Source organism: Apteryx rowi, unplaced genomic scaffold, assembly GCF_003343035.1.
Source record: "Apteryx rowi isolate R43461 unplaced genomic scaffold, aptRow1 scaffold_172, whole genome shotgun sequence".
Classification (NCBI taxonomy): domain Eukaryota; kingdom Metazoa; phylum Chordata; class Aves; order Apterygiformes; family Apterygidae; genus Apteryx; species Apteryx rowi.
The window spans coordinates 1,130,827-1,155,188 of NW_020447997.1; the positions used below are offsets into that span (position 1 = coordinate 1,130,827).

General features: G+C 36.9%; 1 protein-coding gene across 9 annotated transcripts in view; it reads left to right on the forward strand.

Annotated features, from left to right (window-relative positions):
* TCF12 (transcription factor 12) overlaps nt 1-24,362 on the forward strand; it is a 183,158-nt gene that overhangs the window by 61,481 nt on the left and 97,315 nt on the right. For all 9 annotated transcript variants that reach the window (XM_026060890.1, XM_026060891.1, XM_026060896.1 and 6 more), the window contains one exon: nt 5,133-5,235. In XM_026060890.1, coding sequence (XP_025916675.1) covers nt 5,133-5,235 — 103 coding nt within the window. The remainder of the gene's footprint in view (nt 1-5,132; nt 5,236-24,362) is intronic.

A 24,362-nucleotide genomic window follows, 5' to 3' on the forward strand; every position in this document is an offset into this window, starting at 1 on the left:
TAGTCTGAATAAAGAAAACATTTACTAACGGATAATAGTTTTATGTTATGGAAGTGTAAATAAATGGGAGAGGATGGATCCTACAGGAGCCCTCTGTGTCTGAATTCTTCTTTTCCAAGCAGACTTGAGCTACTTATTAGTCTGCCTTCTGTAAGTGAATCTGAATAATCTATTTTAGCCTATACTTTAGCAATTTGAATTAAGTTTTCACCTGCATCTGAATCATGAAGTACTGACCTTATTGAAGCTGATGGCAGAATTTCTGTTGAATCATAGTATTGACAGGAGTTCACTCAAAATATGTAACTGGTTTGGATAAAAAGGGATATAGCCACATGGTTTCAGGAAATAGTGCAATGAAACGGGATAGGAACAGTGAGCCAGGGCATGCTCTCTTTGGCCAACTTTCAGATTGGTTCTGTGATTGACTTAAACCTAAATGTTAGAACTTTAATGGTCACTGAAAGACATAGAGTTTTATTTTGTAAAATGGGGCATAGACTCGTGTCAAGCCTGCCCTTACTGGTTGGTAGAATAAACATGCTAGGAAGGATTGTGATTTCCCTGTTTGTTTTCCGTTCCCTCTCTCAGGACTTCTAGAACAGTAAATTCTATAAGATGATTTTTATTTGTCCTGTATACTACTATATATGGTTCTATGAATAACTTTAGGTTTTTATTGGTTTGACTGTATGGCATGCTTGTGCCAGGAAAACCCTCCTGATGTATATGAAGTTTAAATCACTTGGACCCACGGGGAATCTTACCTAGACAAGATGCAGCAAGGGAATGAAAAATGTTGCATCTGTTGATTCTTTTAATTGATGGACTTCATTTATTGAAATTTTTAGAGAACATCACTCTAATCCAATGAAATGTCTGAAAAATAAATAGACTGTTAGAGCATTCAACCTTGAGAGTGCCTACATTACACTGTTAAATTGCAGCACTAATTAGTAATAGTCTTCCAGTTGCATTTCATGCCAGGCCTTAAGAACTTATAATACTTGTTGCTTTTTGTTTGCAGGTATATCCGATTTTGTCTTTTTGAACATGAATATGCAATGAGACTGAAATCCAGGGAGAGGCCTGTTGCAGTGGAAAAGTTAGCCTGCCATTAAACTTAATATTGGGCTATAACAATTAAAAAAAAAAAAATCTTTGTCTGTCTTTGAGAATGTTCAGGTTTGTTTTTGTACTAGCTGTGTAAGAAGTTGGAACAATGTGGTATTGAGTTTGTAGTTTGAGTCTGCATCCAGGCAGTCATAGCTGAAACTAGTTTTCATTCTGTAAACAGAAAAAACCCTCAACTCCCTGAGCTATCTATAGTGCCTTCATAATAGAGCACACAGAACATAAACTAACTTTGTCCAGTAGCTCCTATTTTGCAAACTTTTTGCCAGTTATTTTCTAAATGCTCAGATTGTACCCTCTGTGTGTTAACCCATTGGTACGCTGGCTGAGGAACAAAGGTGGGTAGAAATAAGGATGTGTACTGAGCATAAAGTGTCTCCTTCCAGCCTTTCTGAGTGAAATCTGTCTCACAGGTAATGCTAAGCTGCAGTCTTCCAAAGGGCTTTGGAAGCCTGCCTGTGGTCCTGGGTATGATATGATTACACATGAAATCATCAACCTATTCAAGTAGAGGGAGGTCAGAGTATAAATCATTAAATAATCCTCCCCAAGAGAGCAAATAACTTTGGGCATAACTAGTTGGCTTCTGTTCCACTCTGCTCGGTGACTGTAATCAATCCCACTATGGTCAAGTGAGTCCCCTTTCAGAGGCAAGTGCATAATTTTCAAGATTGCCGTGAACTGGAATTTCCTTCCTTTCTCAGAAAGAAAGGATGCACTTGAACCATAACCTAGGCTTTCTTCTTTCACAGTTGGAAAGTACGTATTCTTGAGTATTCTTTAAGATATAAATTTGAAGTGTGGCTCTGATAGAAGTTTGTATGCTTCCCCCTCACCTTTTTTTTCCCGTTGTCATCAGGGGCTAGCTCACATGCCAGCTTCATGGAGCTTTCTCTTTGTTACTCAGTCGTATAGGTGGCATACACCTTTTAATAAAGCGTTGTCCTTTCTTTGCCTTGCAGACAAAGACTTTTTAAGGCCATCTCTACTGTATTCTCCTTTGAAAAGCTAACATATGTTGTCAATTTGCACTATCATATTTGGTAAATACATTTTTAAGCCTTGACTATGCTATTAGAAGCTTCCAATAGCTATTTTAGAAGTTATTTGAAACTTATAAAGTTTTCATCTATGATCAGTTAAAGCTCTTTCCAGCAGAACTTTATAGTATTTATTATGCAAGTTAACAAGAGAGATGCAAAAAGAAGAAATGGCATCAGGTTTGCAACTTTATTTGAAGCACAGCTTAAATATGAAGCATGCTCTGAAATAACTCTATGTAATTTGAAGTATTGTCCTTGGAGCTCTTCTAGTTTTGCTTAATTTCCTTTTGTGAAGTGGAAAAAAAGTTTGTTAAATCAAGATTGTGTGTGTTTATACTTATTTTGTATTCATTTAGTGTGGGTGTGTTATATGTGGGAATCAACCCAGGATTTCTTATGCTAAGGAAAACTCTACTGCTTGAGCTGATAATCCATAACTTATCACTAAGACTCTGAATAAGTGGTGTCAACAGTGGCCAACTTAAGACCTCTGTACATAGTCCATCTATAAATGAAGGGTGAGAGGAGGCCACACTTTGCTCAAGTGTGAATTGGGTACTGTGTGACAATGAACAAAATGCCTGGCACAATTGGGAATTGAGTTAAAGTATAGAAATAATTCTATCTGGAGTGCTTATCTGTGCATTAGTACATTTTTTCCTCGTATAGTAAATTTTCAAATGTCTTATGGCTTTTAGTGTTGTGAAAGACTGCTTAGAGCATTTGTCAGGTAAAGTAGTTGATTTGTGTAGTGGTATAGAAATATAATTTTGATGCTGCAGTAATTAGATACAAGTGTACTCTGGAAGAGAAACTGAGATAGTGCATGAAAAAACCACAGTGTAAAGAATTACTTGAAGGAATTCAAACAGTAGAAGGGGCAGCATTGCTTTCTGTGTAACCTATCCACCCAATCCCTGAATTCCTCAGCAGTGTTGGTGAAGGGAAGGGAAAAATATACAGTATTAACTTGGGGGTGGGTGGGGAAGGGAGCATTATTAATGCTGTGCTTCTAGTAGATTGCATTTCATGATGTGTGGCTGTATATGAAATGACTTTTACTGTAGTTATATTTTTAGTAGTTTTATTTATTTTGTAAAGCAAGGTCTCTATGGTGTAAGTTTCTAGGGCTTGTCTAGGCGCTGCTTTCTGAATGTCTGAGATATGGGTGCTGTTTTTTCATTGATAATGTCCTTCCTAGTTTGTTTCTTTTAAAAATAAAATCCAGTTGAAGTACTGTCTCAGGGAAAAAATTTTAAAAACAACAACAAAACAAGCACAAGCAGAGAGCCCAACAGGAAACTAACCCCTTAGCAGCTTTACTCTTTAGGCCCTTCATGTGCAAATTTTTGCTTTTGTATTCGGCGGATTTAATTTTTTTTGTTTTGTTTCAACATAAAAATAAACCGCATGTGGTGACCTTAGCTAGGAGCCACTCCATTTCCTCGGCAGCTGCTGCTACATGCTGCTTGTCTGACAGATGGGGCTGGTTGCGGTTAGCAGAGGACACCCTTGTGGTCATAAGCAAGTTGTAAATGTCGCTAAGATTGTTTCTGGATGCCTGTCACACGCGCAGCCCTGATTCTGAAGTAGGTAAAGCGAGCCAAAGGTTCACTGGGGAGCTGGGACTCCCAGAAGATTACTTTTAGAGCAGAAAAGCAGAAGGAGTTGTGACATGCATCCCTAAGCAGTTGTGGTGATTTGACAGTTATTTAGCCCTTTGGTTGAACTGACAGCACGCCTGCAAAGATAGTGAGGCCTGTTTCAGCCCCATTAATGTTGTCTTGAATGGAGCCTGCGGTCTGAAAAATGATAAATGTTCAGTGATTGATGATTTTATAGTCCTAGGGGATTTGGGGTGGTTTCTGGTAGCTGTGAGACTGAGCAATTTTCCCCTTAAAGTGGAGGCCTTAATTGGGGCTCCACTTTAAGTTTCTTTGTAGCTTTTAGTTTAAAGAGGCTTAAGTGAGTTATCAGGCATTGTAAGTTAAGTTTTACCAGCGCTGCTCAAAACTTTGGTTACAAAGGAGATGCCATTTTGAGTGCCAAGTCTGTCTTATGCTTTGATAAAGTGTAAATGGCTGAATATCTGATCAGTCTGAATGGCAAATACCATATTCATACCTTTATTACAGAAAAGCTGAAAACATTTTGAACTGTACAAAAGATGATTTTAAGTAACTGGTTTAATGAAATACGTGCATCCTAGGACTTCTGTTGCATGTTTTCCATCTGTCTGCCTTCAGAGCAAGCTTGCAATAAGCCAGTGTTTTCTTACTACACAAGAGTCATTCCAAGCATCTTAAGTTGGCTTATGCCACTGTTAAAGGGTGCAAAATAATATTTCAGTTTGAATGCTTGTTTGAAAATCAGGTGGCAAAGTTGTTTTTTCACTTAATCAGTAGTGGGAAGTAAAACATTTTGTCAGTGAGCTAAATGCTGTTCAGTAATGTGACAGTGTCAAAATGCCTACTAATCTGTAACATTAATAGCGGTCTTCAAGTAGAAATGGAATTTCTTATTTGCACTAATGTATTTTTTCCTAATGTCAGTGACTTTCTGACCTTTATACTGTTGCGTTTTGTTAATGCAAACAGAAGCTTTAGAAAAAAATTTCAGATGCAACTTCTGCAGACTAATTTTTTCTGACAGTGGTTATTGACTTAACACTAAAGTTCAAATATCTCAGTTTTGTTTAATTTTTAGAAGTATTGTTTATGAGGACACAGCTTATTTAAAAAGAAAAAAAAAGAAAAAAAAAAGTGCATCTTGTTTTTAGATGGGGGAGAGGAAGTAAAATGTGGGCAGTGCAATTTCTGCAAGATAGACCTGAAAGCCAACTTCTGTGATGAATGACCAATTGTGACTCTGCGCATTTAATTAGGAAAGTGTCATTACACTCAATTAGCAGGGCTGCCAAATAATCTGTTTAATACTCTGGTCTTTTTTCTCTAGGGTTTTGCAGACAGTCCTCATTACAGTGATCACTTGAATGACAGTCGATTAGGGCCCCATGAAGGATTGTCCCCGACACCTTTCATGAACTCAAATCTGATGGGTAAGTAGGTAATTCTTTACGAGTATCCCCTCAAAGCCTCTTTGGTCAGAAAGAGACATTTTTCATCCCCTTGTCTAGGCCTGACATGTCAAGCATCTGGAAGTTACCCTGTTTCTCATAGCAACATTGATTTTGCTATTGAAATTTTGTATGATGAGCAATTGAGTAAAATTCTTCATAAATGCCATTGTCCATGTTTGTTAGGTTTTTTTTGTCTTTTTTACAAGAAGGAACCACCTAGGTTTTCTTAAGTTGATCTAAAAATTTTGCATTTCTCTTGTAAAAATCTATATGCTTTTCAAAGCTGTCTTTTCCTCAACTTTCTGCTGAGAAGATATCTATAGCAATTTCTAGTTTGCCCGCTTAAAAAAAAAACAACAAAAAACCTCTTTCTAACATTTGGGATCTCCAAACTACAAATTTACTTTAGGCTTTTCTTCAGTTAATAATTCAACGTTTTGCCTCCTGTTTTCAAGCTTGTTTTTATTTTCTTATTTCTTTAATAGTTGTTATCTCAGGAATGTTGTCATTGTAAGAAGTAAAAGCAATTATCTTTTTCTCTAGACAAAAGTTGCCACTGCTTCTAGGCCTGTGGGTGTCCAACATTTTCTGCTTTTTGAAAATTACATCAAAAAAAAAATTGCATGATATTGTTGGCTTAGCTTGGACCCTCCTATTACTAGAAGCATGTTAATGTATTGGCATTGTCCATAACTGTCCTTCTCTGTGCTCCTGTTTGTGGCCTAAAAACATTAATTTCAAAATATTTGTTGTTTGGCAAAACATGGTCTTAGGACATATTTCTATCTAATTTCTTAAACTTAGGGATGGCTTTGAATTGGGAAGTTGACATTGTTTCACTTATATATTCTGCTCCTTGTAGACATGACCTATTTTGTGATCTCAGTATTGTCCTTTTAAGAGATAGCCATGGTAATCTAAGTGGATTACCTAAATCCAAATCCTGGTGGTCTGCAATTTCTTTTGGAAATCTTTATAGTTCACTCGGTCTTTGTTTACTACTTAATTTTCTCTGAGGCATAGAGGCAGACAAAGTGTAGCTAGTGCTGAAACCAGTATTTCATTTAAATCTTCATATATGAACCTGGAAATACGGTCATGTAATTTCAAAATGACCGTGTCTATAGTCTGTGTAACAAAAGAGTACATGTCGCTAGGTCAGTGATACTTATACCTGAAGACAGTGAAGTTAGTAGTGTGTTGTTTCTCTTAATTACTGCAATAGAGCAGAGCTTCCCTCCAACACCATTTCAAATTAGTTGTCTTTTTTTTTAAATACAGAAGACTAAAAATATAAGTAATTTAAACTGTCTATCAAGTATTTTGATCAGTAGCATGTATGGAATGGCTGTAGGCTTTATAGCTGATACTGACTTTACTTTACAAAAATATTAGCAAAATTTGATTTGTGATTTGTATTATGAAGGGCAAATTATTTGCTCATGCTTTTATTTTGAATCATCCAATTTTTAAACAATATATGCCCTATATACAAAGAAAATCATTGGTGCTACTGTATCTTCTTCGTTTTTCAATTTTATTGAAGATTAGTAGGTGATTCCCTTAAACGTAATAGAATTACATCATTAGTACAGATTTACAGAGAAGTCTCCATTGAGATTGCTTTGTAGAGAGAATTAATGAACATAAACAATGTGTGTCAATCATTTGCCCAAAGCAGCCTTGAAATAAAATATTTCTGTAATGCTTTATGGTTAACAGTTCTTACAGATTTGTTTCTGTCAGAGTAATAGTACTTCATTTCTATATACAGCAAAGAATTTTTTGTTATGACAAACCAAAAACCACAGGTGGAATACTTTCAAAAACATCATTTTAGAGTTTTGGGGTGTACATTTCTTAGAGATATATACTGAAAGCTTTCTGTAATTATGTCCACTTTGCTCATGCTACATACAGTATAGAATACAGTTCCATATATCATACTTGCATATCATGAATTTTTACAGTATATCTTAAGTTGATGAAAGTTGGAGAGAGGAATAAGAAAAGCTACATAAAACCATTAAGTACTTTTCTATCTAGTAGCAGTGTCTGAGTTTATGGGATTTTCTGTCTTTTATTAGTGAAAAGAAAAATAAGATTTCTTTTAAAGTTAGGGTTTTTTAGACAAAGAATTGCACAGTGAGTTTGTTCATATCATATTATATAAACATTCCCATTAGTAGAAAGGAAACACCCATTTTATTCGTTACTGTTGATAGTATTTAATGCATTGATTGAGTTGTTACGCAGCCTTCTGGGACTGAAAGGATGATGCCTGAGAACATAAACTTGATGAGCTTATAAGAAATATCTCACTAGGCTAACAGGCATGATGGAGCCCCTGGGGTTACATGTTGAAGATCTAAGAAACGTGCTCCTTCCCAACCTGTTATCATGACTGAAATACATCTCTGAAATAGTTAAAAACTATTGGGGGGAAAAAAAAAGAGAGAGCAACAGCATATTTCACCATTGCTGTCAACACTTAAGAGCACCATTAAAAGAAAGAATTGTGTGTCAAGGGGATGTTGTTATTTTGTGTATTATGTTCAGCCGTAAGCATATTTGCCTGAAGAGATAGTGGATTATAAAGTGCCACTGTCTTTCATGATGGAGCTCTCAAATATTTTAATGATCTTGTACGTTGCAAAAGAGAGAAATTTTGTCTAACAAGAGTTGATAATGATTCAATAATGAACAATTTGCCACAGAAAGATGCATTTCCATATTCATTTAGATATTTTTGAAGTGTTTTGCAGAGGAAGTAAAGCTATTATGTCGGATTGGTTAGTGTTCTTCACTAATGAATTCCAGAATTATCCTGTTGATTTGTTAGTATAAAAAAAAGAAAAGCCATTGCTTGTATTTTAAGTAAAACCACTGAATCCTCTTGGCACCACCATAACCTGTTCTATCCATACGGATGTGTACAATATCAGTCTAAGATGTATTGGTTGTAATGTAGCTCTATTTAGGTTTAATAATCTTTGCTTATTCAACACCTTCTGTTTTAATTACATTCTAGAAAACTATTCCTGAGGTTATGAAGTTTTTTTCTCAGTAATTTTGCTGCCTTACAGTACTCTGCATTTGCACATAGAGGTCAGATTTTGCTGGGACACTTAGAAGCGTATGGTATCAAGTCTTCTGTTTCCCTGTTCCCTGAATTTGGTTCTGCTGAGCCATTCTGCTTCTGCTTAGCAGGAACAAAGGAAACCCATCACTCCTGAATCTAACTTACAGGGGTTTTTGGTCCTTTCTGAAAGTTCGAAGTGGGTGACTTCATCTCGGGGTGGGGTTGGGGGCACAAAGTGGAAGAAAAGATGTACTCAAGCAGTTAGGTACTATTGCCCATGTTGACTTTCTGCATACTGTGCAGTTCCCCAGGCTTGCACATGATAAAAAGTCATTAAAAAAATTAGTCTATAGTCAGTGAGAAGATGGTCGTTGAATATAAGCTTGCCATGCTGAGAATGGTCCCTTAAAGTAGAGATAATTTTTGCAAGTATACTTTTTCTTTTTCTTTTTCTTTTTTTTTTTTTTTAAACCTACTTGCTTTTTGGTTTAATTCGGTTCAGTTTTAGAGCCGATGGTGTTCCTGGACTAGCCACAGGGTCCTAGGACCTGTCAACAGAGATAACTGGAAACTGTCATAATTGGAAACTCTAGAAGTGTGGGGATGGCACATGTGGAGCATTTTAAATCACTTCAGTTTACCTGACCTCACCTACTCCCTGGCACTGGTGGATCCAGCTCTAGGGTTGCAGTTACTGGTTTGTTCTGTCTCATCTGCTGACATTATAACATACATGCCTGTTTAGTATCCTCTTGACCCTGGTGGCTGTGCTCCTCTCTCTAACAAGCTCACTTCTGGTTCATGGTAGTGCAGTCATAATATTTAATTATAACCATTATGAGCATTAAGAGGAGTGTATGGAGGAGGCGACAGTGAACGGAAATTAAGATGAACGTAATCAGCAGTCAGTACCTGTGAGGGTGGGAGTAGAAGCTTGTTACAGTAACTGAAGCTATAAATGGTCCAGATTGTTAACCAAAGTATAGTTTCTTGTTTCTGGTAGCATAACTATTTAGTACTGTGAACATAAAGGCTAAACCTGATTCTTGTCCTGATTAAAATAAGTATATGGAAGAACCAAACATAGTGGTATCTATTGGAAATAGAATAATGCATTTGGGTGTTTTGCAGTGCAGCTTCCTCTAACTGTTGATTGTACTTGATGCACTTGAATCACTCAGGTGGCTTGTCATCAGGCCTGGCAATACAGTTAGGGCTTGCAAGTGAATTATATGTGTACCCTTTATGTTACCATTTATTAGTGTTTAACTGTCTTGTTCCAATGTGGCAGGTGGTTAGTAGGTATATGTTGAGCAGAAAATACCTTACAGAGCTAAGGGTAGAAGGAGTAGAGAGGTGCTTGATGGGTTGAGGCCAAAATCCATGAAGATCTCAAAGGTAGCCTTTTGAGTTGCTGTGAAACTAAAGACTCATTTTGTGGATTATTTATTTAAATGAGTGATTAGTATCTGGTTTTGGATGCATTCTGATTTTTAGTGTTCCAGTTCACTTAATGGACTTCTGATTGCCTCATTCTTTAGGTCTGTATGCATGGCTGTGCTTCTGTCAGTGTTTCTTTCAAATCAGTGAAATTACTATTTCTGTTTTTTACTGTAAAATATAATGTTTGGCTTATAGCTAAACACTCTACCCAGTGGCTTGGGTAGAATGACAGGTCTTTTTAAAGATGAGCATTAGTATTTTTGAGGCAAATATGGCAAATAGTTAAAATCTCTGCAAGTCTTTCAGTATTGATACTGCTTTTGAGTGGGTGAAGTAAGCCTTTTAAACCATAATTTGGGAAAAGTTGTTCTCAGTTAAAGGAGGAGGTTTTCTGACTTTAAAATACAATTAAAAACTTGTGTATCTAAATTATTTCTTAGTTAAGAATCTAATCTTCAAGAAAACACTCCCCCCCCCCCATCACTTCAGGAAAAGAATTTTGAATTCGAAGAGAGAGCCCTTTATCAAATGATTTTATGATGGTGAAGGCAATAATAGGAAGCAAGCAAGAGTAAATAATTATTAAAATGGTAACCATTAAAAATTATGCCATTATATTTTCTGCCAGGAATCCTGTTTTAATTGCATTTTAGGAAGAGAGAGGGCAGATGCAAGTAGTGAGTTTGGCAGACCTTGTAGTTGTCCAAAATAATAGTTAGATTTCCTTGAATTGCCTTCTCTAGTCATTACTAATTTAATACACAGAATAAAATAGGCATCACAATGGAAATGATCTCCAGAGACGTGAATAATGGCGAGATTGATTTGAAATAATTTATACACAGTTATATCAGTATTAACTTGGAGAAGGGTGGGAACAGAATATTTTGCATCCTTCAGAGAATTCATTAGGAAGAAAGAGGCAAATGTTCAAAGAATAGAATTACAAAACATAGGCATGATAAAGATTATGACAAGTACTTCAGTTCATCATATTTTACCAGAATAGGGCAATAAGTTGAAAGAACATTGTAAAAGGATAGCTAATAAGCTTCATGCAGTGCATAACTATTTGTCAAATATTATTGTAGGCTAAGAGGCTGGAAAAACTTCTTGTAATAAGAAAGATGCAAACATGGCAAGATGATCCATGGTTACAATAACTAAGAGTACAAGTCATTTGCTCTAAGGCACAAGTGCACCACAAGTCAGTCGGGCATAAACTTATGGTGTTGGAGAAGTTTCCTTGAACCTCACTTTACAGTAACTGGCATGAAGCAGTTCCACAATGCTACCTTTACATTTTATTAGATCACTTATTGTTTTGATTATTTATGCTTAAAATATCATGACTGAAAATGTTTGCCTTCATAACTTATGTATCCTCAGTTTCTTTAGAAGTAGTAAAATTGTAAAAAAAAAAAATTTGCAAGTTTATTTTTGTACTGATTCATCTCTGTAATATATCACAGCTACTTTTTCCAGAGTAAACACTGCCATTGCTTCATCCCAGTAAAGCCTCAAATTTTGTTGTTTTAGATATACTTAGGTTTTTGAAAAATTGCATTTTGTCCAAATTTTTAAATATAGTGAATCTGATGAATGGAATACTTTTTTAAATTTAGTTTTCCTTTTAAATTATGATATGTCATTCTACTTATTTGCTTGATTGGCAGGATTTTAATAGAGTATTATAGATTGGTTAAACCCCTAGTGTTAACTTTAAAGTATTTTGTTGTTTGTAATGAAAACTTCAAACCCAGAGTAATGTTTTAAGTTAAATTTCAGTGAATTCTTCCTTTCTCCCAGATTAAACATTTCATTTGGTTCTTATATAACTACTTAAAATGTCCATAAATAACTTGAGGTAAGATATTCTAAATTGTTCAAGTGATCCTTTTTCCTCCCATTTTTTTAAATGTTAGAAGTGTGTGTGTGTTCTGGGATTTATTTCAAATCTGGTTAGGTTTGGGCTCGTACGTTGAATACTGGATAGAAGCAGATTCTGGCGAGTCTGAGTGTAAAACCTCAGGTTTGATGTTCTGCTTGTTGCCAGCTCGGAGCAGCCTCTCTGCAGCTTCTTAGAGTTAAAATGTTTTGTATCTGTTGGTACAGTTTCAGATCTTTTTTTCCCCCCAGGTATTACATTAAATAAATTCAGCTCACACCAAAGAATTGCTCTCATCTGTTCTTCATTTTCCTTTTGTGAAAGCTAATGGGTTTCTGGGAAATTAAATTACACAGTCATTTAGTGACAGTGCTAAGTGCAGGGCATTTTTACCCTTGGGTTTTTGTACACAAGAGTGTGTTAAGCTTAGTTTTCCCTTCTGTTTACAGTAATGTTTCACTCAAATAGCTTTCCCAGTGTTTCTTTAAATGCAGTAATACCTGAAGGCTTTGCACGGAGGTGAGTGCGGCCGGTGCCCTTTGCAGGTTGTGCCGTGGCAGGCGCCGAGCCGCTTCCCGCACCTCGGGGGCGGCGCAGGTGGGCTCTGCCGGCACCCGCAGGGCTCGGCCAGTCCGTTCGCGGCCCTCAGCGCCGGCTTGGAGCCTGCAGAGGTGGAGGAGTGAGCAGGTGCAGAGCTGTCCGCCTCCCCCGGCGCCAGTCAGCGAGCCCTGAATGTGCCCCAGTGTTTCGGAGATTTACTCTTAGCGAGTACAGTTAATATAGCGTAAGTTTAGACGATTTTATAATCTCTAAATCAGTGCTGGAGTCATTTTAAAACTTGGTCTTGGCAAGTAAGAAAGTGAAGTGTGTCCTTGAAAACCCTTCCAGCTATATGATTTACTGCTGCATCAGGAATAAGCTGGTGGTATCATTTCAGTAGATGTTACCTGTGCTACAGGTGCCTTTACAGGCCCCGCAGGAGCTTCAGCAAATCTATAGCCTGTCCCGTGAGAGCAGTTCTAGTTATCAGTGGGAAATAGCATTACCTTTACTGTACTGCTAACAGGAGAAAAAAATGTTTTTATAGTGACCTTGTGTTAACTGTGTTGGAGGAAGATGAAATGTCATTGTCTTCAAATAAGCTTCACTTGCACCTAAAACCAGAATTTTTGTCTTACTAAGTACTTCTGAATTGCTAGGCTGGGAATTTAAATATGCAAGTCAGTGTTGTGGCTTCTAAATTTATGATGTATTTTAATTCTGATAAAATTTGTACTGAAAAGGTTGATTTTGGTTAATGCAGCCTGATACATTTAAGTGAGTGTTGATTTATTCACAGTGTAACTCAGACTCTAAAAAGGGGACTAAAAAGTAATCTGAAATTTTTAAATCTTGCGTTTCCTCTATGTTACAACATGTCAGTTTAGCTGCTATAGGGTATGTTTATCTGTTACAAGGCTCATCAGTGCATGAAATGCTGAAGGGGCATATTTCTCTCCTGCGGTTCCTGCCATCCCTGGGCACTTGTAGATGTGCTCAGTGCGTGGGATCAGCTGGGTGAAGCTGTAGGATTTTAAATTTCAGTCTGTCTGAAGGCGCCAAGCTCCTTCCTAGGGACGAGGGAGGAGGGCATGATTCTTTCTCACTCTGGTGATGCAACTTCCCCATGAGGCAGTTGCTTAGGGATCTACATAATAACTATTATCCTCCTCAAATAGGAGACTGGAGAAAGCTCACTGGTGATTAAAAGATAATTTTGTAATATTTCATGGCTTGTCTTTGTTTTGCAATAAAGATGTTTGTTCATCGGCAGGTGCATAAAAAATCATTTACTTAATCTCTATTTCATTCCATTAATTTTTTTCATTCTTGTGTTCATGTAACTGTAGCCTGTAGCAGCCCCCTTTTTTAGTAAATTCAGCAGTCTGTGTCCACTGATTAAATTCTGAACTGATCAACCAAAATCTTGTAACTAGACTACTCATACCAAAACAAGTGGCTTTTGTGATTTGGAGCATTCTAGTATTTGCTTTAATGATTTAAAGTTGTTAGTAGTTTTATTTAGTGACTAAGTTTTACTGAGTCAAATATTTGTTGCAGGTGGAAACTTGAGTTTGTGTAGATACACAGACACCTCAGAAGGGGAAGCAGAAAAGATTGCATTAAACAAGCTAATGCATAATAGATGTAACTTTATTTTTTAGGTGCATGGAGGTGTCAAGACTTCTAACGCTGTGTACACATTATATATATATAAATTCACAGAATAGCAGAATGGTTGAGGTTGGGAGGGACCTCTGGAGATCATCTAGTCCAACCCCCTTGCTCAAGCAGGGTGACCTCGACCCAGGATTGCGTCCAGATGGCTTTTAAATATCTCCAAGGAAGGAGACTCTATAACCTCTCTGGGCAACCTGTTCTAGTGCTCTGTTACCCTCACAGCAAAGAAGTTTTTCCTCATGTTCAGACGGAACTGTCTGTGTTTCGGTTTGTGCCTGTTGCCTCTCGTCCTGTCTCTGGGCACCACTGAGAAGAGTCTGGCTCCATCCTCTTTACACCTTCCCTTCAGATACTTGTACACATTGATAAGATCAAATTCTAGTGCTAAAAGGCTTTTATATAAAAGTCCATAAACAGCATGTGAAAGGTGTATCAAAATGAACTTAGATTTATACCAGTAGAATGTGATTGACTGCTAAACTTGCAAAAGAGGCATGGATATATGCTGAAGTTAAGATTTTTTTTTTTTTAATCTGCTTCTTGAAAAATAGTCTTGCTCAGAAATGGTTATTCTAAACCAGCTTTTTTAGATGTGCTCAAATAAGTACAGTAGATGCTTAACATCTAAAAAAATCTAGTAACAAATTATATTTTAGTCAAGTGTTGAAGCAAGAGTGCAATGCTACCTTGTTTGTGCTTTTTCCAATCTATTAAACTCCATATTAGTATGAAGCATAGAAATGCAAAGTAATTTGAGACATTTGTGTAGAAAGTGCCAAATGTGTCCTCAAGCTATGAATTTTTAACTGCACATTACATTGCTGTGGCAAACAAACTGCATATGCAGAAAAGATTAGTACTCAGGTCTCTAGTCAGGATCTGGAAAGGCAGCAAGAAAGTTTTGCTGGGCTGTGGTTAACCAGTCCTAAAGGAAGCTGGGAAAATGAGTTCTCGCTTTCCTGGCAAATCCTGCAGCTGACTAGCTACATGCATGCAAACATCCCAAATATTTTGCTCTATAGTTAGTCAAATTTCTTATCTAAGGAGTTGGGATTGTACAGGCCATGTGCAAAGCCAATGCTATGACTGCAATAAGTGTAACAAAATTTTAGCTTGCTTCCCAGTGCAATAGGGCCTTCTATAATAGATTTTGCCCTTTAGGAGTAAATGCAATACAAATAAGTCATCTTGCAATTTTTTCTTCTTACGTTATGAGATGTAGAAAGTGGAAGTCTCAGGAGTAGTGTGTGACTTTCGAACACTGCTGTAAACTTCAAGACTGATCCCTGGGGCCTGCATTGAATATCTAAGTGCTTGACTGCATCATAAATGAATTCATATTAGGCTTGAAGCAAGTTTTAAGAGTTTGGCAAGAATGTGTTTGTACACTCTTTATGATGGTTCTGCAGTTTTGCGTCATGGTAGCAAAGTGAAGTTTTGCTTCACTTTTTTGATGCAATAAATAATATTTCTATATCATGTTCTGTCTGGCTTAGTTCTTTCCTATAATATCATTTAATTGTTCTATATATCTTCAGTCTGTTGCAAGCTGTCATGTAGAATGTAGTTTATGTAGATATTTATTTGGAGTCTTGAGGTACTTGCAGAGAAATTACAGGCTGATTGACATGTTTTAATAGAGATTAAAAAAACCACAGAGTTCCTCATAGGTAAAACACATTTAAGGAATACAGTTCTATCTTAAAAATCGCATTGCCTTATGAAAGTTTTTAGAGAATGTTCTGGCCACAGGTCGTTCCAACACTTGAAAGAGTCTGCAGAGGCTCATGTGATTGTTGGACAACAGAAAGCACCTTAATATCTTACCTATCAGTCAAGAAATGAGAATTTTTTTTGTATATTTTTAAGTTTTGTTTTGTTTTCCTCTTGAATTTTAGAGATTTTATTTCCAGGTAGTCTTGTTGCATTTTTATACAACTTCAAACTTGAAAAATATTTAAACCGATATAGATAACTAAGATCAGACACCAAGTGCTAGCTTATTTTCAAGGGTAGAACTGTCTTATTTATCTCTCTGTCTTATTTAGAGAAATGTCATCCTTTCACCTGAGGTGAATTAAATCTTTCTTCTTAATGATAGGTGAGACCTTTTTTCTTTTCTTTTCATTTCTTCTTTTTTTATTTTCCCTGCAGCTCTATGTTCTGGAGTGAAAGATCTGTTTAATATATTTTACCATCACTGAAGGAATTTTTCTTTGCATCTCCTGGGATTGAAGTTCTTAAGCTCAAGATAAATGTCACTGGTTTTACTAGTGTTTTAAGTACTGCTTTATAAATAATAAAGGTGGGAAGTCCACATGCCGGTTACTTTTCAGGCATCTGAGTCTGTATCACTTCTCTGGGTTCGTCAGTCTGAGCTGTGAGAGCTGAAATTTGAAATCACGAGTTCGTGCAATGCTCGGTTTTACCTTGTCCAGCATACAAGGGGCTGGGGGGGTTATTTTATTATATTTGATCATTGCGAGGGATAAGAGGAGGAGTGATGATTGGCTTGTCTTTGTAGTACTTGGCTGCATTTCCTTTAATTTTTTTGTTCGCTGCTTTTATTCATCAATGACAATTTATAAACAGTGCATGTTTCACAATGATTTCAGCCTTGAGTGCCAAACAACTGTATGATTTTGTTCCTTTGTTTGACAGCTACCTGGCACTAAGCTGCATGCACAGTTATAGTATTTTTAACCAGTATATATGTATATTTATTTCATATATATTATCTTAGCTGTTAGGTTAGAAATGTATTTTCCTAGAAATGTGTTTTAAAAGATAGATGGTAGAAAGCAAGTTTGTAAAGCTGTAAAATGAAGCAAGTATAAACCTGTCCCTTCAGTGTTTGGGGTGGAGAGTAGAAGGAGAGGGCACAGGAAGAGAAATACTGCTGGTTTTCATAGGTTCAGTGGCAAAATAGGAAAAGCAATATGATTTGTTGGCAGGAGAGAGCCCGTGTGTTTCTTCAATGAGTAACCATTTTATGTAGGATGGTTGGCTTACATGCAATAAACTGCTGGCTTTCAGCAATGTATTTAGAAGAGAATAAAATGTACAAAACAGTACCTTAAAATACAGAAGTCTTCTGTATCAATTGATCTCATTTTACCTACATAGAGGAAAATGTGGAACACAAATATCTTGAGCTCAGAATATTGACTTTCAGCTGTATCTTTAGCGTTGATGCTGCTTGGAGCAGGACGTTTTGCAATATGAGCGAGACAAGCTTCACTGCTTGGTGTAACTCCCTCTAGTTTCTGGTGTGTGTGTGTGGGGGGGGGGGGGGTGTTTTTTCCACAGTCATGGACACAGCTTGGTTTCATGATAGAAACATAGAGCAAATGCCAGTAAACCTGTGTGAAATAAAGCACCACATTGAAAGGCAGTGATTCATCAGGAGAAAATGTTATTGGGGCCCCAGTAACTTTTTTTTTCTTTTTAGCCTGTGCTCTAAACATCATTGTTGCCTTGATAGTTAATTTTAACCCAGCCTTTGAACTGAAAGCTACATTTTTAAAGTTGCCTCTGCCATTCTATTCAATCTCTCTTATTTTTTTGATGGTGCTTTTATGTAGTGTTTCTCATTTGTTTCTGCAACACAATTATGAGCTGCTGGTCCATTTTATTTTCTTTGAAAATAACTGTCATAACCATCAGAAGTGGAGACTAATGCTACCTTTAATTTACACAGAAACCGCCGACAGAATCATCTGTCCTCAAACCTATAGAGTATAATTGTACTGTAGTCTTACTGTGTAGCTGAACCTGTATTTACGTCCCTTGAATCCGCCCGTGCGGATCAGTGGACTGTTCCACCTGGGCAGCTCCCTCAGGCTCACAGTCAGGCGCACACTGGGATTTTTTCATGTCTTTACCTGTCTTTTTTTCTTCCTTGTCTTTGTTCTTTTTCTGGCTGGTTTAAGACGAGTCTCTTTCTGTGTTTCTGTGCAGATGCGTTGCCCTTTGTAGATATATTTTCTTTTTCTTCCTTCATCTTAAATATAAAGAAAATGAAGTTTTAAATCTGATTACTGTGCAGTAATGTTACTCATTGCATGGCATTTATCTGGGTATTGCTTTGGTTCTTAGGCTTCTTTCTCCGCGCACCTGTTATGGCCACTGCTACAATGGGAGGCCATGGTAGATGGGTTTTTGCTCTGTTCTGGCATGGATGTTTTGGGCTCCTTTCTGAGACATCCGTACACTCAAAACCAGTAACTTCTAAGTGGGCTTTAAGTGCATGTTCTGAACCAGGGTGCTGTGGGTTTGTGGTTGTACGATGACCATTCTCCTTGAAAGGACAAATGACTGCCCATTAGATTTGTAAGATCAAAACTGTTCCCACATTGCAATGGAAGTGTGATAATACATCCTCTATTCCTCTGTCAGAGGAGCTAGAAGTTGTGGTGAATGGACAAAGGAATAATAAAAGCCAATCTGGGAAAATAAATTTAAAAGTGAAAAATAATTGATGGCTAACTTCTAAACAATCCTGCAAGGCTATGATTTAGTAATAGTAAAAGAATGTAAGCCAAATGCTGGAACATACTTTGGTCAGACTCTGGAAGAATAAGTTTGAACACGAAATTAGTGAGGAAGAAAATTATTTTTATAAACAAGTTCTTACTAATGTTAGTAGGACATGATCTTAGATCAACAGCATGGCTTCAGACATGCAGAAGGGGGACTTCTTACTTTTCCACTGAATAGCAAATTCTCAAATACTTTATAATGTCCAGTATTTTGTTATTTAAAGCATGTCCTTTTGGCTAAAGCTGCTGAGATATGCCGTGGACACTTTTCAGAGTGTTTGTTCCCTTGTAGCATGTACCATGCTGCTCAAGGCAAGAATCTTTAGATGTCACAGTCATCTTGCCACACATGATGAATCACTTTGCCTAAAGATCTTGTGCCCACAAAGCCTCTGGGGTGGCTCTGTCTCCCGAAGGCTGGGCTGTTAGACTCGCCATCTGAGCTGACTGCTGCGTGACCGGTTTAGGTCTGAAAGTACAAAACCCAGACTTGTTCACATTTTATTTCTACTTTTAAATAACAAAAGGCATCATGTAATTTTAGTACATATGCGGAAGACACTGCTGACCAAACTCAGAAGCGAGGCAAAAAAAGAATCAGTTTGTCTTTAAAAAGACAGTACTATTTTAAACTTATGTCTGTATTTTTTTTATTTAGTTTATTATAAGAATCACATAAAGTCATTGTAAGCGCCACATACTGGTGGTCTCAAAGTAGGTTTTTCTGGTTTCTTTCTTTTTCTTTCCTCTCCCCTTCCCCTCTGCACCCCCCCCCCCTTTTTTTTGCCCACAAAACAATGTGTTTAATTAGCTTCACAGCTTTCCTGATTGCCTCTCTAGTTGAAAACGTTCTTTGGTTGTGCTGGCCTTTAGGACAGGATTAGTGGCAGGAGGTGAATATAACCTGAAGTTTCAAGAAGTGGAATAGCTTTCTGGTCAGCAGTGTCCTTCAGGGGTTCCACTCATTTGATTCAAGGGGTGATGGAGGGGCATCCTAGGAAGAACTTTTTGCAAAGGTATCTTAACATTTTTAGCATGTAATACAATTCATGCTTTTTAAATAGCATGTAACTTAAATCAAAACTTAAATTCATATCTACTTGTTCAATTTGCAAGTTCAGTGCTGGAGAACAGTGAGATGACCATTTTGTTATGGCAAGATGCATCTTTCTGATTTCTGCAAATTTACAGAAGTAGTATGTCAGCAAAAAGACATAGGAAGTGACAATCTGCAGCAAGTAAACTTTGTTTTGAATTTTCTTGTTGTTTTTTCCTCAATTACTCTATTTATATTCCAGCCCTTCCTTCCTTTTTGCTTTTCACTGTCTTTTTGACAATATATGTTCCAGTGCTATTTTTTTTTCCTCCCCCCCTCCGCCGCCTTCTCATGCGACCAGTGGAAACCCGGCTCTCTGACTCCCTTTGCAGCCTGCTCAAGGTCTGTTGTCATGAGGTTGAGGGGGAAGAGATGCCCTTCCCCATCTCTACCACCTCCTCCCCGCAAGAAAAATCCACCTGCTTGCCATGACCAGACTTTTACAGCGATTTAAAAAGGAGATGGAGAAGTAGCTACTAATAGATAGATGGCTATCTTTCTGTGTGCAAATGCAAAAGCTGAACAACCTTTTCTAACTTATGCTACCTTTCTCCCTTCTGTTCTGTTGCCTCTCTTTAAATTTTGCTTAAGCAAGCAATGTTGGAGGAGTTGCTCATTTATTTTCAGCTTTGAAAGAAAAATCTTTTTAAGAATTTAAGAATTTTGAGAATTTTTTCACTGACTCCTGTTACATCATTCTGCAGTGTTTTTTCCAGAGGATATTGATTTACTTTTTTTAATAACTCCTCATCTTGCAGAAAATACTTTCATTATCAAGAACAGCCTTTAAGAAGTAAAGCTCCTAAGTAGTGTAGGCACCATCTCTGTTGTAATTTAAATATACTTCTTTTGTTGAGAATATCAAAGGAATCAACCGCTTATGTACCGACTCTGTAAATACTGCAAAAAAAAAAAAAAAAAACCTGAAACTTCTTACAAAATTAAAATATTTAACCTGCAGTGAAATTCTGACTTTTCTTTGCAATGAGGTACTCTTACCAATAAACCATAAAGCTTTAGGCTGTTTCTTGAATGTGCTTTTTGTTTAAAAATGTTATTTTTATTAGCTTTTTTACATAAGCAACTTTGACATCTACTGAAAATTCTTAAATACGTACAATTTGTGTCACATTGAAGAAGATGAAGATATTGTATTAAAATGAAAATTTAATACTTGAAAATATAGCATGATTAGTTATAAAAATGCTTGTTTTGAAGTCAAAGCCAGTTATGCCTGCCCAAGGTTTAATGTTCTTTTTTATAATGAATCCAGCTGTGAAGCTTGAATGGAAATCAGACAGCTTGATGCTAACAGCCAATCATAAGGAATCCAGTTATGCAAAACATAGACTGAATAGTTTTTGTTGACCCTGGATGTAGCTGAGTAATGTCCGTGTAGACGATTAGATAAAAGGGACCAGTTAAATAGTAGCTTGTATCTCAACTTTTGAAGCATTTGATTTAGCTGGTTTTGTATGTTTCTATAATAGTTAAAGAACATTATTAATAGTGTTAGAGATTTTCTTTGGATTTGAACACTTTAAAAACGCATTTATTAAAGGAAATATATACATAATTTCAGCGGTTTTTGTTTTAGTTTCATTCATGAATGATTTTTGTAAAGCTTTTTTTAATATCTAGCAAATCTAGTAAGATGCTCTTACTGTAGGAACGTTTACATTGACTGCATCTCATTTGGCCATTTTTACTGAAGAAATCAGGAAAACCTTTCAGTCTGAGTTGTCAACTGGCATAAGTTCTACCTTTGTTTATTGTAATTACTGACTTTGCTAAATTTGTGAAACTGTAAATTGGAACTACTTATCCAAATCCATTTCATGTTAAGGTCATATGCAGTTACAGTTGCATTTACATGACGAGTTATTTTAATAACTGTTTCGCTTGTGAACTTGTAGTTCCCTCTTTCCCAAATACAGTCATGCTTGTCTAATTTTTACTAAGTAAATAAATCAAAGCTACTTCCTACAAAATAGATTTGACTTATTGATGTGATATATACTTGTGAATTATTTCTCTTGTTTTGCTGCTGTAAGCTTGCCTCTATCTATTTTTAGAGGTAAGAATCAGAGTATAAACAAATCTTCACTGGAGTCCTTTGCTCTAGGAATATAGTCTCCAAAGTGGGGTCAGACTTCAGGAATTGCGTATTGTTTTGTTTGTGCATTAAAATTCCTGTTGCTTCTTCCAACTCCCTCATCAATTGGAACAACTCCAGAATGAAATCTGATTATTTGGTTTTTGGTACTCTCGATGTCCTTATAGCGAGCAGATTGATTTGTATTTATTGAACAGCTAGATCCCTGCTATCTCTGCCATGCATTTTTTTTTTCTTTAGTTGTTTTCAGAAGTTCACTAAAATTTTTCTCTGGTGTGTTTCATGCTGTCTTTGTAGACTTTGTAAGAGAGAAATCCCCTTGCTAGCAAGCAGTACCACCTTTTGCCAGGTTGGAATATCCTTCCTTTTGAAGTTCCTCCTATAAACCTTCCTTTTTATGCTCTAGTTCCCATGAGTTGAGCTGAACTATCACTTCCTATGTCTTGGCTTTTTTGGTATAATTATGTCACAAGCAAGCAAAACTCCAGTCCTTTTCCACCATAGTAAATGAGAAGAAAACACAGAATGTTTACTGTCTGGGGCATATCTCTTACCAGAGACATGGAAGCAATGAAAGACAAGCCTTGAACGGTTAGTGTGTTTCCTCGGGTCCGCTCGGGGAGCATTTTATCATGGGGGAAATGGGAAAAGCGCTCAGAATGGCCTGGGCACTTGTGCTAACTGTCCTCTTCTCCCTCTTGCTTAATGTTTACAGATAACTGCAAGCTTTACTGATATATATATATATATATATATATATATATTTAATCAGATTCTCTGTCAGATTCCCTGTCCTTTCCATTGTGAATGTCACCAGCTGTTCCTTAGTTTTTTGCTTCTGAAGAGGAGATACCAAGTCTGTGGCATACCCATCAGCTTACCCCATGTTGCATATGAAGTGTAACTAATATTAGTACCTAATCCATTATATGACATTTTTCATTTTTTCAAGAGCTTTCAAAATAAAAGCTGAACTTAATTGAAAACCTGTTTTATTAAAGAAGATATTCTGATCTTAACACTGTAGGCTCCCTAGATACTACTATATAAGCTAATAATAATTAGCCTTCTGTAAGTGCCCAGAATAGAGCTGGTCATCAGGCCCTTAATTTAATGATTTATTGATTAATGATTTTTGTATTCCAGTGAGGAAGAACACTTCCTGAATGGCTGCTGGTCAACATAATTCTGAAAAAGGATGTGAATATTCCTTTGATATTATTCGTGTCCATTCTTTAACCCTTGTGTGCCCCACTCTAGCAAGGCTGTCACCTTTTTGTCTTGTAGAGTTTTTGGATTACCGGACTGAGATTGGGCCCTGTAAAGAGATGAATCATACCAAGATTACTGAATTGAGAGTAAAATGCAAATGCTTTCCCGCATTTTTCTGAGATTTTTGGGGTGAGAAGGGAGGAAGATGAGGGAGGAAGGTGATGACAGGGCCTGTAGTAGTATCTAACAAATCACCAAAGGATCTGGGTTCTGACTATTAAAAAAAAAAAAAAAAAAAAAAAAAAGCTTTCTGCTTCAGGTATCTACATGTCAGTATTTCCGGATAAATTCAAGGGAATGATCAATTGTTTTCCCTTTTATTAATGAATTTAAGTATGCTGTAATCCCGTTACGCGATCTCCTGGATAGGAAAGGAGGAATCGCCATTGACCTAAAGCAATATGCAGTGTGGTAGAGGAGGTACAACAGTTATGTATGACAATTAGTCTGCCATACCTACCAAAATCCCTCTTGCAAAGTATTACCTGGCAATTTATGTTGTAGTGTAAAAAGCACTAAAAAAAAAAGGCACAAAAGTTTACATGACTCAGTAGATGCTTGTCTTAGATGATTTAACTACAATTTAAGTCTTTGCAGTTCACATAATGAATATGATAAAAACAAAAATAGAGCTAAGCTCTTTGCTTTGGTATCGAATGATAGAGTCCTACCTGAGCACTTACAGAATGCTCAGCATGACAGGCCATATTAATAATTTGTTTGATCTTTCACATTTTGGCTGCAACTCATTTGACTCAGCCTCAAAGCATAAAGAAATTTTAAGAGAAGACACACTTATTGTCATATTTGTTTCCTGAATATCTTTCTAAAGCTCAAGTAATAATATAGTGCGATAAACTCTGTGGCCAAAAAGCCCCCATATCCTTTTCTCTGTAACTTTGGGTGTTTATTGTACTCCGAAGTCATCGCTAACACACATACATGTTACTGTTTGTAGCTGGCCTTCTTTGCGAACTCCAGTCAAACATGGTTCGTACTCTGCTTTGTTTTAAGTCTCGGTGTGGTCTGATCACTTCGGGTAGCAACATTTTTCATCTGCCTGTTTTAAAATTAATCTGCGAGGCTAGATACTCTCACTCTAAAAAGAAATAAGATCATTTCTTCCATTAAGAGTATTGGAAAGCATATAGATAACTTTTTATAGTTTCAGTTGGATTTTCATTAATGGCAGCCCTGTTTTTTGCAGAATTTTATCTGACCTATCACTGAATACAAAAGCACGTTCTTCAGCTGATTTTCACCCTGCCTTGCCCTTTATCTCGGCCTCCTTCCTGTTGTTTAGCGTCGCTTTGTGCAGGGTACGAGCGCCTGCACGCAGCTGATTTTGGCAAAATGACTACCGTTGCCACCGATCGTAGCCCGAGCCGGACAGCCTTCCTGGGGCAGAAGCTTTTAGCCGCAGGTTGCGTGAGCTGCGCTGGGCAGGC